This window comes from Ranitomeya imitator, chromosome 8 (genome assembly GCF_032444005.1).
Source record: "Ranitomeya imitator isolate aRanImi1 chromosome 8, aRanImi1.pri, whole genome shotgun sequence".
NCBI classification, from domain to species: Eukaryota; Metazoa; Chordata; class Amphibia; order Anura; family Dendrobatidae; genus Ranitomeya; species Ranitomeya imitator.
Window position 1 is genome coordinate 189,882,146 of NC_091289.1, and position 13,693 is coordinate 189,895,838.

Sequence of the window (13,693 nt, forward strand, 5' to 3'; positions counted from 1 at the left end):
TCTGTATGGAGGAGTCAGGGAAGATAGGTTTCTTCATATTTAGTCAAATACAATTCTACCTACCTAGTCCATATTTTTCTCATAACATGAAATATTCTTATTTAGATTATTGATGCATATTATCTGTTATTCCACATAGGAAAATGCCATGAGATGCTAGTAGAGGGGGCTGATTTCTTCTAATTCAAGGAGAGGAGCAAGAGAAAAATATGTCTAATACTACAATACCGCAGTAACAATCTATTGGAATCTGATCATAAGGACCGCTGTCTGACCCCATTACAGTACCCAAAATATTGTATGATCTGGTTTGCTGGACCATATAAGAAATAAATATTTGAATTATTATGTAAAGTTACATTTTCCTTCTCCTCACTCTTTACAAATGCCGCTCCCACTTCCATCTTTTAGTGGGTGTTATTCTTTTCTTTTAAAAAAAGGTCAGTATACAATATATACAGCTCTGTGGACCTGAAAATCTGGTCTGGATAAGGGATTTGCTTTTTGGAAAGGATTTACTATGTATTAATAATAATAATAATAATTTTATTTATATAGCGCCAACATATTCCGCAGCGCTTTACAAATTATAGAGGGGACTTGTACAGACAATACATGTAGAAAAGCCACGGAGGCACCATCATGTGTTTCTCAACGCAAGCAATAAATAGCCAGGTCTTTCACCGGGAAGGAACAACCACGGGAAGGGCAGCATCCAAAAAGGAAAACCACCTATGCCAAAACATGGTATCCATCCACAGACAGCTGTTTCGGGGTATTTGTCCCTTATCAGTGTGGAGTAGGAAACTGGCTATTAGGAGCAGTGCCTGGTAAAAGGACTATAAACATAAGGATGAATGACCTCGGGGAGCAGTGCTCTGGATCACTGCGTTGAGAAACGCGTGATGGTGTCTCCGCGGTGTTGGATGTTTTGATCTCCCCGAGGTCATTCATCCTTATGTTTATGGTCCTTTTACTAGGCACTGCTCCTAATAGCCAGTTTCCTACGCCACACTGATGAGGGGCAAATGCCCTGAAACAGCTGTTTGTGGATGGATACCATGTTTTGGCATAGGTGGTTTTCCTTTTTGGATGCTGCCCTTCCCGTGGTTGTTCCTTCCCGGTGAAAGACCTGGCTATTTATTGCTTGCATTGAGAAACACGTGATGGTGTCTCCGCGGCTTTTCTACATGCATTTGCATATTTCCCATAAGGGATGGGAGCAGTTTTCTGGATCTCTGCGTTGAAAAACACGTGATGGTGTTTCCACGGTGTTGGATGTTTTGATGTCCCCGAGGTCATTCATCCTTATGTTTATTGTACAGACAATAGACATTACAGCATAACAGAAATCACAGTTCAAAATAGATACCAAGAGGAGTGAGGTCCGCTGCTCGCAAGCTACAAACTATGAGGAAAAGGGGAGACACGAGAGGTGGATGGTAACAATTGCTTTAGTCGGACCAGCCATAGTGTAAAGGTACCGTCACACATAACGATATCGTTAACGATATCTTTGCTTTTTGTGACGTAGCAATGATATCGTTAACAAAATCGTTATGTGTGACAGCGACCAACGATCAGGCCCCTGCTGGGAGATCGTTGGTCGCTGGGGAAAGTCCAGAACTTTATTTCGTCGCTGGATCTCCCGCTGACATCGCTGAATCGGCGTGTGTGACGCCGATTCAGCGATGTCTTCACTGGTAACCAGGGTAAACATCGGGTTACTAAGTGCAGGGCCGCGCTTAGTAACCCGATGTTTACCCTGGTTACCAATGTAAAAGTAAAAAAAAAAAAAACACTACATACTTACATTCCTGTCACGTTCCTCAGCGTCAGCTTCCCTGCGTCCCCCAGTGTCAGCGCCGGCCAGCCGTAAAGCAAAGCACAGCGGTGACGTCACCGCTCTGCTTTCCGGCCAGCGCTTACACAGTGCAGGGAAGCTGAGGACGGGGGACGCGACAGGAATGTAAATATGTAGTGTTTTTTTTTTTTACTTTTACAATGGTAACCAGGGTAAACATCGGGTTACTAAGCGCGGCCCTGCGCTTAGTAACCCGATGTTTACCCTGGTTACCCGGGGACTTTGGGATCGTTGGTCGCTGGAGAGCTGTCTGTGTGACAGCTCTCCAGCGACGCTGCAGCGATCGGCATCATTGTCTAGATCGCTGCAGCGTCGCTTAATGTGATGGTACCTTAAGGCTCAGGTGTTCATGTAAAGCTGCATGAACCAGTTAACTGCCTAAGTATGTAGCAGTACAGACACAGAGGGCTATTAACTGCATAAAGTGTATGAGAACATGATGCGAGGAACCCAATTGTTTTTTTTAATGGGCCACACAGGGATAGTTCGGTTAATGCGTTGAGGCGGTAGGCCAATCTGAACAAATGAGGTTTTAGGGCACGCTTAAAACTGTGGGGATTGGGGATTAATCGTATTAACCTAGGTAGTGCATTCCAAAGAATCGGCGCAGCACGTGTAAAGTCTTGGAGGCGGGAGTGGGAGGTTCTGATTACTGAGGATGCTAACCTGAGGTCATTAGCGGAGCGGAGGGCACGGGTAGGGTGGTAGACTGACCAGAGAGGAGATGTAGGGTGGTGCTGAGCCATGGAGTGCTTTGTGGATGAGGGTAGTAGTTTTGTACTGGATTCTTGAGTGGATGGGTAACCAGTGTAATGGCTGGCACAAGGTAGGGGCATGTCTTATTATAATCCCTAAATATCAAAGTGACACTTGTGGTCACTTTTTCTGCTGTGTAAACAGGGACACTATCGCCAGTCTTCTCATTATTATCAGAGGTTAGACTTATAATAAAAGATAACACCTCTATTTTATAGCTGAAGGCAGATAACACAGGATCCACCATTAACAATTGCTATTAGTACATGCTCCTCCCTACTCCCTGCACTGTGACCTCTGCACCTGTCATTGAGCATGCCCACTACAGCCCATAGAAATCATAGGTAAACAAAAATAGTGATACTATCTTTGCCACAGGAAATGCAAAACACCCGCCTACCCTGGGGAATAGTCTGATTTTCATTACATCTCAGTTTGATGACATAAAACTGTCATTACCTGTTGTAAAAGGATTTCCCATAGATAAAGATTTCAGATAACCGATCATAACAGGAATAAAAAAATTTTGTGCAGAAAACAAACATTTTTTTCCAGATAAACATCACAGGTCAAACATTCATTATGCAATTGCTTTTTCTCATTTATTATAATATTTTGGGCCGAGATCATGACGAGGTAACCATATTGCTGTCGGGTTGTTACTGAGCTTGGTGTTTTGCATCATTTATTGGTTATGGTGCCTGCGGAGCTGCTGCCTGACATTGAGCTTACACTTCTTAGCTTCCATTACTAGGATCTGTACACATGTTGTGTTTTTGACGGGCTTTTTTTCTGCGCAGTTTTGTCACAAAACCTGAAGGATTTCTTTGTACGAGCAAAGTCAATGAGCGTTCTAAAATCTTATGGACACGTTGCTTATTTTTTTGCTCACAGATTTGCAGCAGTTTAAAGGGACTCTGTCACCTGAATTTGGAGGGAACAATTTTCAGCCATAGGGGCGGGGTTTTCGGGTGTTTGATTCACCCTTTCCTTACCCGCTGGCTGCATGCTGGCTGCAATCTTGCCTTGTGCAGGCGTGTACTATGGAGGACAGAGAATGAACTTCAATCCAATATTGCAGCCAGCATGCAGCCAGTGGGTAAGGAAAGGGTGAATCAAACACCCGAAAACCCCGCCCCTATGGCTGAAAATTGTTCCCTCCAAATTCAGGTGACAGAGTCCCTTTAAGTCTGCAGCATGTCAATTATTTTGCTGTTTTTTGCTGCACATTTCTCCCATGTTAATGAGTGGGGGGAAATCAGCAACAAAAGCGCATGTAAAAATGTGGCAAAAATTTAATTATTTTAAGCAGCATTTTTTGCTGCCATGAGATGCAGAAATGGTACAAAAATTTCTGCTGCAAATATTTAACGTGTGCACATACCCTAAAAGAAGCAAAATGTGGTCTCTACCAACTCATCACTAGACATGGGCCAGTTGGACGCCCAGAATAACCCCTTAACCCCTTCATGACCGTCCGATGTTCCATTTTTTTCTCCCTTTCTTTAAAGAGCCACCATTTTTATCTTTACATTGTCAGCCATATGAGGGTTTGTTTGTGCGTAAAGAAAGGGTTTGTGCTGTAATTTTGAATGGTTCCATTATTTTACCAAATAATATACTGAAAACGGGAATTTAATTCCAAGTGGTGCGAAATGGCAAAAAGCCTCACACGATTTTTTTTTTTCTATGGTATTTAGGCTATGTGCACACGATGCGGATTTGCTGCGGATCCGCAGCAGATTTTTCCACGCAGAAACGCTGCAGACCCGCACTGTGATGTACAGTACAATGTTATTCAATGGGATAAAAAAAAAAGCTGTGCGGAAAAATCAATACGGAATTGCTGCGGATTTCAAAGAAGTGCATGTCACTTCTTTTGTGCGGATCTGCAGCGTTTCTGCACCCCTCCATGATAAAAATCCACAGTGGCAAAAACCGCAGAAAATCTGCATCAATACCGCATAAAAAACGCACAAAATCTGCATGAAAACCGCGGCTGCGGATTCTGCCAGGAGATGCGGATTTCGTGCAGAAAATTCTGCACCTATTTTCCTACGTGTGCACATAGCCTTATTGTGTGGTGTTAGCATAATTCATCAGGTCAGTGCGATTACGGCAATACCAGACTAATAATGCTTATTTATATAGCACCTACATATTCTGTAGCACTTTACAATTCAGCTCTTACAAGTTTTTGTTTTATATTTTAATGGTGAAAAAAAAAAAGTAAAACTTTCTTAAAAAAACATTGTTAATATCACAATATCACCAATTTCTGAGACCCTTAACTAATTTTTATTTTTCCAGTGTGACGGCTTGTTTAATGGCTTATGCAGACGACCATAATAATCGGACGAGTCCTATCTGTCATTTTGACGGATAGCCCCTTATCCCCATGTTATTCTATGTGCATGGCCCATATCCGATTTTATTCTTAGATAGTATCTATTGCAGCGTGCCCAAGTTTGATCCAATTCAGATCGCACTCGGCCATATAAGTTAATGAGTCGATGGAAACCATTGGACGACACTCGGATGACGCCTGAATGTTGCCCAATTTCCATGGACTGACACAATGGAGAAGATGGAGAATTTTGTTCTCCATCTTCTTATCTGAGAGAATCAGATCAAACTATGATCACACTGTGGCACATGGAATAGCGGCTCACTGCCTCAGAATTGTTCCTGGTCACTCAGGCTACTTTCACACTTCCATCGGTACGGGGCCGTCGCAAACTGTCGGCCCGACGGACGTTGTGCTAAATTTAGCACAACGTGGGCAGCGGAAGCAGTTTTACAACCCATCTGCTGCCCATTGTGATGAGCGGGGAGGAGGGGGCAGAGTTTCGGCAGCGCATGCGCGGTCGAAAATGGCGGACACGTTGCACAAAAAAGTTACATTGAACATTTTTTTGTGCGTCGCGGCCGCCAAAACACGACGGATCCGTCGCACGACGGATGCGACGTGTGCCCATCCATCGCGATCCATCGCTAATACAAGTCTATGGGCAAAAAACGCATCCTGCAAGCACATTTGTAGGATGTGTTTTTTTGCCCATAATGACGGATTGCGACGGAGCCCAGAAGACGGAAGTGTGAAAGTAGCCTTAGTCTGCACAGGATTTTACTTGTCAGAGCTGCGGTTTGTGCTGCAGAGCTGCTCTTCCTATAAGGCCAGTCTCACACGTCCAGATAATTCCGGTACCGGAAAAATCGGTACTGGAATTATCTGTGTCCGTGTGCCCGTGCGTTTCTGTGGCACATCAGTGTGGCACACGTGTGCCGCCCGTATGCCTACTGGGTACCACACGCACCGTGCAGGAGACAGCGCTAAAGTTTAGCGCTGTCCCCTGCATCTGGTGCTGAAGCTGCGATTCATATCTTCTCTGCAGCAGCGTTTGCTGTAGAGAAGATATGAATAATCCTTTTTTTTTTTTTTTTTTTTGTTTCTCGTGTTTAAAATAAAGGTCCATGTCCTGGCCGCACCTTCTACTGTATGAGCGGTCACGTGGGGCTGCCGATTACAGTCATGAATATGCGGCTCCACCTCCCATAGGGGTGGAGCCGCATATTCATCACTGTAAATGAGCGGCCCCACGTGACCGCTCATACAGTAGAAGGTGCGGCCAGGACAGGAAGCAGCGCCAGCCAGCGAGGGAGTCGGGTGAGTATTTTAAGAACAGCGGACGGGCGCACAGGGGGTGAGGACATGGACCTTTATTTTAAACACAAGAAGCAAAAAAAAAAAAGGATTATTCATATCTTCTTTACAGCAAACACTGCTACATAGAAGATATGAATCGTGGCTTCAGCACCAGTGGGGGGGACAGCGCTTACTGTAGCGCTGTCTCCTGCATGGCACACAGACTGCACACGGACAACGACCCATTGACTTTAATGGGTCCGTGTAATCTGTGCGCTCCCACGAACACTGACATGTCTCCGTGTTTGGCACACGGAGACACGGTCCGCAAAAAATCAATGACATCTGCACAGATGCATTGATTTGAATGTGTCTACGTGTGTCAGTGGCTCCGGTACGTGAGGAAACTGTCACCTCACGTACCGGAGCCACTGACGTGTGAAACCAGCCTAAAGGTACCGTCACACTAAGCGACGCTGCAGCGATACCGACAATGATGTCGATCGCTGCAGCGTCGCTGTTTGGTTGCTGGAGAGCTGTCACACAGACAGCTCTCCAGCGACCAACGATCCCAAAGTCCCCGGGTAACCAGGGTAAACATTGGGTTACTAAGCGCAGGGCCGTGCTTAGTAACCCTATGTTTACCCTGGTTACCGTTGTAAATGTAAAAAAACAAACACTACATACTTACATTCCCGGTGTCTGGTCAAGTCCCTCGCCTTCAGCTTCCAGCACTGACATCACCGCTGTGTTCTGCTTTACGGCTGGCCGGCGCTCACCAGTCAGTGCGGGAAGCTGAAGGCGAGGGACCTGACCAGACACCGGGAATGTAAGTATGTAGGGTTTGTTTTTTTACATTTACAACGGTAACCAGGGTAAACATCGGGTTACTAAGCGCGGCCCTGCGCTTAGTAACCTGATGTTTACCCTGGTTACCAGTGACGACATCGCTGAATCGGCGTCACACAGGCCGATTCAGCGATGTCAGCGGGAGATCCAGCGACAAACTAAAGTGCTGGACTTTCCCCAGCGACCAACGATCTCCCAGCAGGGGCCTGATCGTTGGTCGCTGTCACACATAACGATTTAGTTAACGATATCGTTGCTACGTCACAAAAAGCAACAATATCGTTAACGATATCGTTATGTGTGACGGTACCCTAAGTAAGCAGAAGTAGTTACAACCAATTAGTAATAATTACTTTTTGTAGGCTTTTAGTCATCCAGCACAACTACACATACTCTCATTTCAAGATCGCTGCTTGCTGTGAGTGCGAACAATCACTTGTCTTCCAGGGGCTTTTCCATGTAAACAGAATAAGTGGTGAATGTAGGGAAAAGTAGAGAATGGACCCCCGCTATCTAACATCCAGGGGATAACATGTGAAATACTCGTCCATAATCAGACAGCACAGTCGGGCCACATTGTAAATGTACATATGTTTATTGCTCGGGGTCCATGACGTCCGCGGTTCTGTCCGTTTGGAGCCGGTTCCTGCTAACACTTCACAGCTGACTTGCCAGAGTTGCTTCAATGAGCTCACATAAAGCGTTCACCTGTAAGAGAAGACCGGGTGTCCGGGTTACAGCACGATGGGCCACGGCTAGAAGACCTGCATACAGATTAATGGCAGAAGGGCCTTTGTCATAAATCCAGACCTCCATCATAAAACTGCACTTAGAAAGAGTGAGTCACTCGGGAAAAGGAGCTTTTTTTTTTGCAGAAAGCGAGTAATTTTATGTGTGTTATAAACAATAAAAGGGCACTTTCGTGTAAAGGGTTCAAGGAGTGAGGAATTTACGAGCTCTCTCTCCTGTTTAGACAAGTCGTCTGCAGCAAAAGCTAAAATGTTGGTTTCTCCTCCAACTGATAATACAATGAGCAGAAGCATCTTGTATCAGTCAGGAACCACTGAATTCTGCCATGACCGTGTCATCCAGCTTTCCAGAAACCCTGAACATCATATATTAGTTCTGCATTATTACCCAGCATTTCATTCCACCGCCTCCTGTGCCGACTTGCTGCAAAATCTTCAAATGCCACAAGTGGAATTTATTGTTTGTACTGCAAAGGGGAAACCATGGACGAGGTTTGCCGAACAACATGCATTTGAAGATTGAGGCATTTCCTTCATCCACACTGCTTTTTGTTTTTTATTTTTTTGCTGCGTTTGAATTGAGTTTTGTAAAACCCCATTTTATTACGATTTTTTGCTGCAATTATGTTGCCCCTTTTGAGAAATCGCAGCATTAATGCACCATGGTCTCATCGTATCAATCCAGTCTGGATGTCTCAGCAGCTCTGCAATTCTACACTCAGACCAAAGAAGATCCCTCAGAGCTGAAGGAAGTCCGCAGGGTTCACCCTCCTTTTGTTGGGGTAAAAACAGAGGAAGGCAGGGAAACCCTGTAATGGGGGATATAAATCCGCCAACCTAGACCAGTAGACACATCACCCACCTGTGAGGCTTCTCCGCTGGACATGTTCCTCAGGGTGTACACGCTAACTTGTCCATCGCTGTCTCCTATCAGGACACAATCTGTATTCTTGGCAAATACCAGGGTTGTTAGCTTCACTCCCGGGTTAGCGGAGCTCACGATGATCGGATCTAAGCTGTGAGAGAAAAATAGGAGAGGTTTCCTGTCTAATGTCTGTGGTGATTGACCTCCTCAGCAGGGTCAGGATCTCTGCTATCTGTCCCTGGTTAGGAACATTATGTTACTGCATTCAGTGACAGAAAACGCGTGCAGAACCAATAGTCCTCACTAGTGTTGAGCATTCCGATACCGCAAGTATCGGGTATCGGCCGATATTTGCGGTATCGGAATTCCGATACCGAATTCCGATACTTCCCGCGTATCGGATACCGGAATCGGAAGTTCCCAGAATTCAAATTGAACGCAGCAGCCAATGAGGAATGAATGAAAGTGTGGGCACATCCTGTTTAGCATGGTGGGCATGTAAGTACTGGCAAGGCTTGGATTGGCTGCTGAAATGATGTCACTCTGCACTATAAAAAAGCGCTGCCGCCATTTTGCGCTCACTCTGCTGTGATTTCAGTTAGGGACAGGACGCTGTGTTCTAACTGAGGGCCAGTTGAGCTAGCTAATTGCTTTATTTTCCTTTCCAAAGGCTAATTTAGCAAAACGCTGTGTGTTCTTCACTGTTCACCTTGCTCTTGCCTTGCAGCGCTGTTTTAACAGCGTTCTGCAAGGTCTCTGTGTGTGTGTGTGTGTGCAGCTCACTCTGTAGTCTGTGTGCAGCCATATACCCGGTTGTATTCAGCTCAGGGGGGGTTCACACTGCCTCACACAGTTGTTCTTTTTTGCTCTTAGTGCAGCCTGCTGCACATTTTTTCTCAAATTTCCTATTAGTGTTTTTCCACCAGTCTCCAGCTCTATTGTGGAAAAACACTACATAGGATAACCTAGAGGGGGGTTTTTGGGCCTTGCAGCGCCGTTTACGGCTGTCTGCACGGTCTCCGTGTGAGCCCAGCTCGCCCTGTAGTCTGTGTGCAGCCATAGCCGGTTGGATTCAGCTCAGGGTTCGTTACTGGCTCATACCTTGAGAAAAATTTTCCTTTTTTTCAAATAGTGCAGCCTGTTTAAAATTTGAAAAAAAAAATTCCTATTAGTGTCTTTCCACTCGTATCCAGCTAAATAGTGGAAAAACACTATATAGGATAACCTAGAGGAGGGTTTTTTGGCCTTGCAGCGCCGTTTACGGCTGTCTGCACGGTCTCCGTGTGAGCCCAGCTCGCCCTGTAGTCTGTGTGCAGCCATAGCCGGTTGGATTCAGCTCAGGGTTCGTTACTGGCTCATACCTTGAGAAAAATTTTCCTTTTTTTCAAATAGTGCAGCCTGTTTAAAATTTGAAAAAAAAAATTCCTATTAGTGTCTTTCCACTCGTATCCAGCTAAATAGTGGAAAAACACTATATAGGATAACCTAGAGGAGGGTTTTTTGGCCTTGCAGCGCCGTTTACGGCTGTCTGCACGGTCTCCGTGTGAGCCCAGCTCGCCCTGTAGTCTGTGTGCAGCCATAGCCGGTTGGATTCAGCTCAGGGTTCGTTACTGGCTCATACCTTGAGAAAAATTTTCCTTTTTTTCAAATAGTGCAGCCTGTTTAAAATTTGAAAAAAAAAATTCCTATTAGTGTCTTTCCACTCGTATCCAGCTAAATAGTGGAAAAACACTATATAGGATAACCTAGAGGAGGGTTTTTTGGCCTTGCAGCGCCGTTTACGGCTGTCTGCACGGTCTCCGTGTGAGCCCAGCTCGCCCTGTAGTCTGTGTGCAGCCATAGCCGGTTGGATTCAGCTCAGGGTGCGTTACTGCCTCATACCTTGAAAAACAATTTCCTTTTTTTCAAATAGTGCAGCCAGTTTAAAATTTGAAAAAAAAAATTCCTATTAGTGTCTTTCCACTTGTATCCAGCTAAATAGTGGAAAAACACTATATAGGATAACCTAGAGGAGGGTTTCTTGGCCTTGCAGCGCCGTTTACGGCTGTCTGCACGGTCTCCGTGTGATTTAAACTAGCTCTGTAGCCCGATCTGCACCAAAAAAAAGGTTAAGTTCACCAAACACAACTTACACTTGTGTAGGCCACATTTGAAAAATAATAAAGTTTAGTCCACAATTTACAACATTAGTGTTTCTTACACCTGTTAGGAGGAGCATTACAGGAATAAGCACACTAAGGCCTTAGTACTTTTCTGCTTATCTTTATCTGTCAACCAAGATGAAGAGGGCAGGGAGTAAGGCACGTGGGCGTGGGCGCGGAGCAGGGAGAGGAGCAGGGAGAGGACGTGGTGATTCTGTGCCTGCTGCGGGCGCCGGTGACTCGTCGTCACTCAGTTTCAGCAGGGAACAGTCCTTCATGCGCAGCTTTGTCGGAGAGCGCCGTGCACCGCTGCTGCGTGAAGACCAAATTGAAGCCGTTGTCGGGTGGATGGCAGCTAACGCCTCGGCATCGACTTCAGTTAGTGCCACATCCTCTCAGGCACAGAGCACTGGAGAGCAGCCATCTGTCTCTTCACCACCTGCCAAATTGGCCAGGCAGTCAGAGAGCCCAGGACAGGAGCCGTCTCTACTTCTGTTCTCTGAATCTCTTGGCTTGGAAACAGGGGGCCAGCCAAGCAGCATTGGAGAAATGGAAGAAGAGGCAGTGTGCAGTGATGCCCAAAAGCTTTATCTCTCTGACTCTGAAGAGGCAGGTGGGCCAGTGCCTCCGGTGACCACAGCGCAGTACGCATCTGATGATGAAACTCAGGTGCCGCTTTCTCGTGCGTACTGTGCTGCTGAGACTACCCAGGAGGAGCAGTTGGTGGCAGAGGGTAGTGGAGATGATGAGGTCCTTGACCCATCGTGGCGTGAGGAACAGGAAGGTGGTGGGAGCAGCTCAGAGGAAGAGCTTCCTCTTACGGGCCAAAGAGGGAGAGGGAGGGGGAAGACTGCGGAGCCTGTAGCCTCCACTTTGGCACCCGTTAGGAGCCTGTCTCTTTCCAAAGCCAAAAAGGGCGCTCCCAAGACTTGCAGTGCCTGGTCCTTTTTTGACACAGTTGCAGATGACATTTGTTTTGTCAAATGCAAGCTGTGTCATCATAAAGTAAAAAGAGGGAAAAATGTCAGCAACCTCAATACCACAAATATGTGGAAACATGTGCGGACCAGGCACGCGGTGGAGTTACAGAAACACACTGAAGATGTAGGCCAACCAACAGCGGCAGCTACCACCTCTTCAGCTCGTGTTGCCTCTTCCTCCAGCTCACGCACAGCTGGTTTGGCTTCCTCCCAGAGACCTTGTGTAATTCCACCCACAGCACCACCTTCCCAGTCATCCTCACACTCCCAGTCTACTCTACAGCCATCGGTAGTACAGGCATGGGAGAAAAGGCGGGCATTCTCGGCCAACCACCCCCGAGCACAGGCTCTGAATGCAGGCATTGCCAAACTGTTGTCCCTGGAAATGCTCTCGTTCAGGCTGGTGGAGACTGACAGCTTCCGTGACTTGATGGCATTGGCAGTCCCACAGTACAAGGTGCCCAGCCGCTTTTACTTCAGCAGGCAGGCTGTCCCTGCCCTGCACAGGCATGTTGAGGCAAACATAAAACATGCGCTACTGAACGCCGTCAGTAGCAAGGTCCACCTCACCACCGATGCGTGGACCAGTCAGCATGGACAGGGGCGATATGTTTCCCTCACTGCCCATTGGGTTAATGTTGTTGAGCCAGGTACAGATCGTGCGAGTGGCGCAGGACGTGTCCTGCCCACTCCAAGGATTGCAGGAATCCAGTCTGTACGCATCGACTCCTCCTCTTACACCAGTTCCTCTGATTCCTCTCTGCAGGATCCGTCACAGTCCACCCCCACATGGACCCGTGAACGTTTACCTATGACCGACATGAGCACAGCCGTGGCCAAACGTCAGCAGGCCGTCTTGAAACTAGTTTCATTGGGGCATCGAAGCCACACAGCGCAGGAGCTCTGGAATGCCATAAAGCAGGAGAGCGATGTGTGGTTACTGCCAGCGAATCTCCAGCCAGGCATGGTAGTGTGTGACAATGGCCGAAATCTGGTGGCAGCTTTGGCCCTTGGCAACCTCACTCACATCCCATGTCTGGCACATGTGCTCAATTTGGTTGTGCAGAGTTTTCTGAGGGACTATCCGGATCTTGATGCCCTGCTGCACAAGGTCCGCCTAGAGTGTGCTCACTTGCGGCGTTCCAGCTTGGCCAGATCCCGCATTGCTGCTCTGCAGCGCCGATTCCGCCTTCCGGAACACCGCATCATATGTGACCTACCTACCCGGTGGAATTCCACGTTACATATGTTGGAGCGGTTGTGTGAGCAGCAGCAAGCAGTTATGGAGTACCAGCTGCATCAGGCGCAAAGAAGTCGCAGTCAGCGCCGATCAGACTTCACAACCACAGAGTGGGCCACTATGAAGGACGTCTGCCAGGTTTTGCGTCCTTTTGATTATTCCACGCGGATGGCAAGTGCAGATGATGCACTAGTCAGCATGACTGTCCCCCTTATCTGCCTGCTTCAGCAAACTTTGCAAGGGTTAAGGGATGATGTGGTGGAAGAGGTGGAGGATGAGGAGTCACCTTTTCCATCAGCTTCTGGAGAGTCAGCGCCACGTGGTTCCTCACAAAGGGGTACGCAGGGGCCAATTTGTGAGGAGGATGAGGAGGAGTCAATGGAGGAGGAAGAGCTCCGTCCAGAGGAGGGAGCGACACAATTGTCCAGTGGTCAGTGTGTACAGCGAGGGTGGGGTGATGACGAGCGGGCAGAGATCATGTCTCAAGCAGGGGACAGCGTTTCTGGGCCGGTTGGCACTCTGCAGCACATGGTGGATTTCATGCTGCAGTGCCTGAGAAACGACCGCCGCATCGACCACATTCTCAACATGCCTGATTATTGG

General features: G+C 47.1%; 1 protein-coding gene across 1 annotated transcript in view; it reads right to left on the reverse strand.

The window, feature by feature from the left end:
• Positions 1–7,672: 7,672 nt before the first annotated feature.
• Positions 7,673–13,693, reverse strand: part of DNAI4 (dynein axonemal intermediate chain 4) — a 69,943-nt gene continuing 63,922 nt past the window's right edge. Inside the window, exons 16-17 of the mRNA XM_069738218.1 lie at positions 8,727–8,880; positions 7,673–7,823 (exon numbers count right to left, since the gene is read on the reverse strand). Of these exons, the coding sequence (XP_069594319.1) occupies positions 7,773–7,823; positions 8,727–8,880 (205 nt within the window). The 3' untranslated portion in view covers positions 7,673–7,772. The remainder of the gene's footprint in view (positions 7,824–8,726; positions 8,881–13,693) is intronic.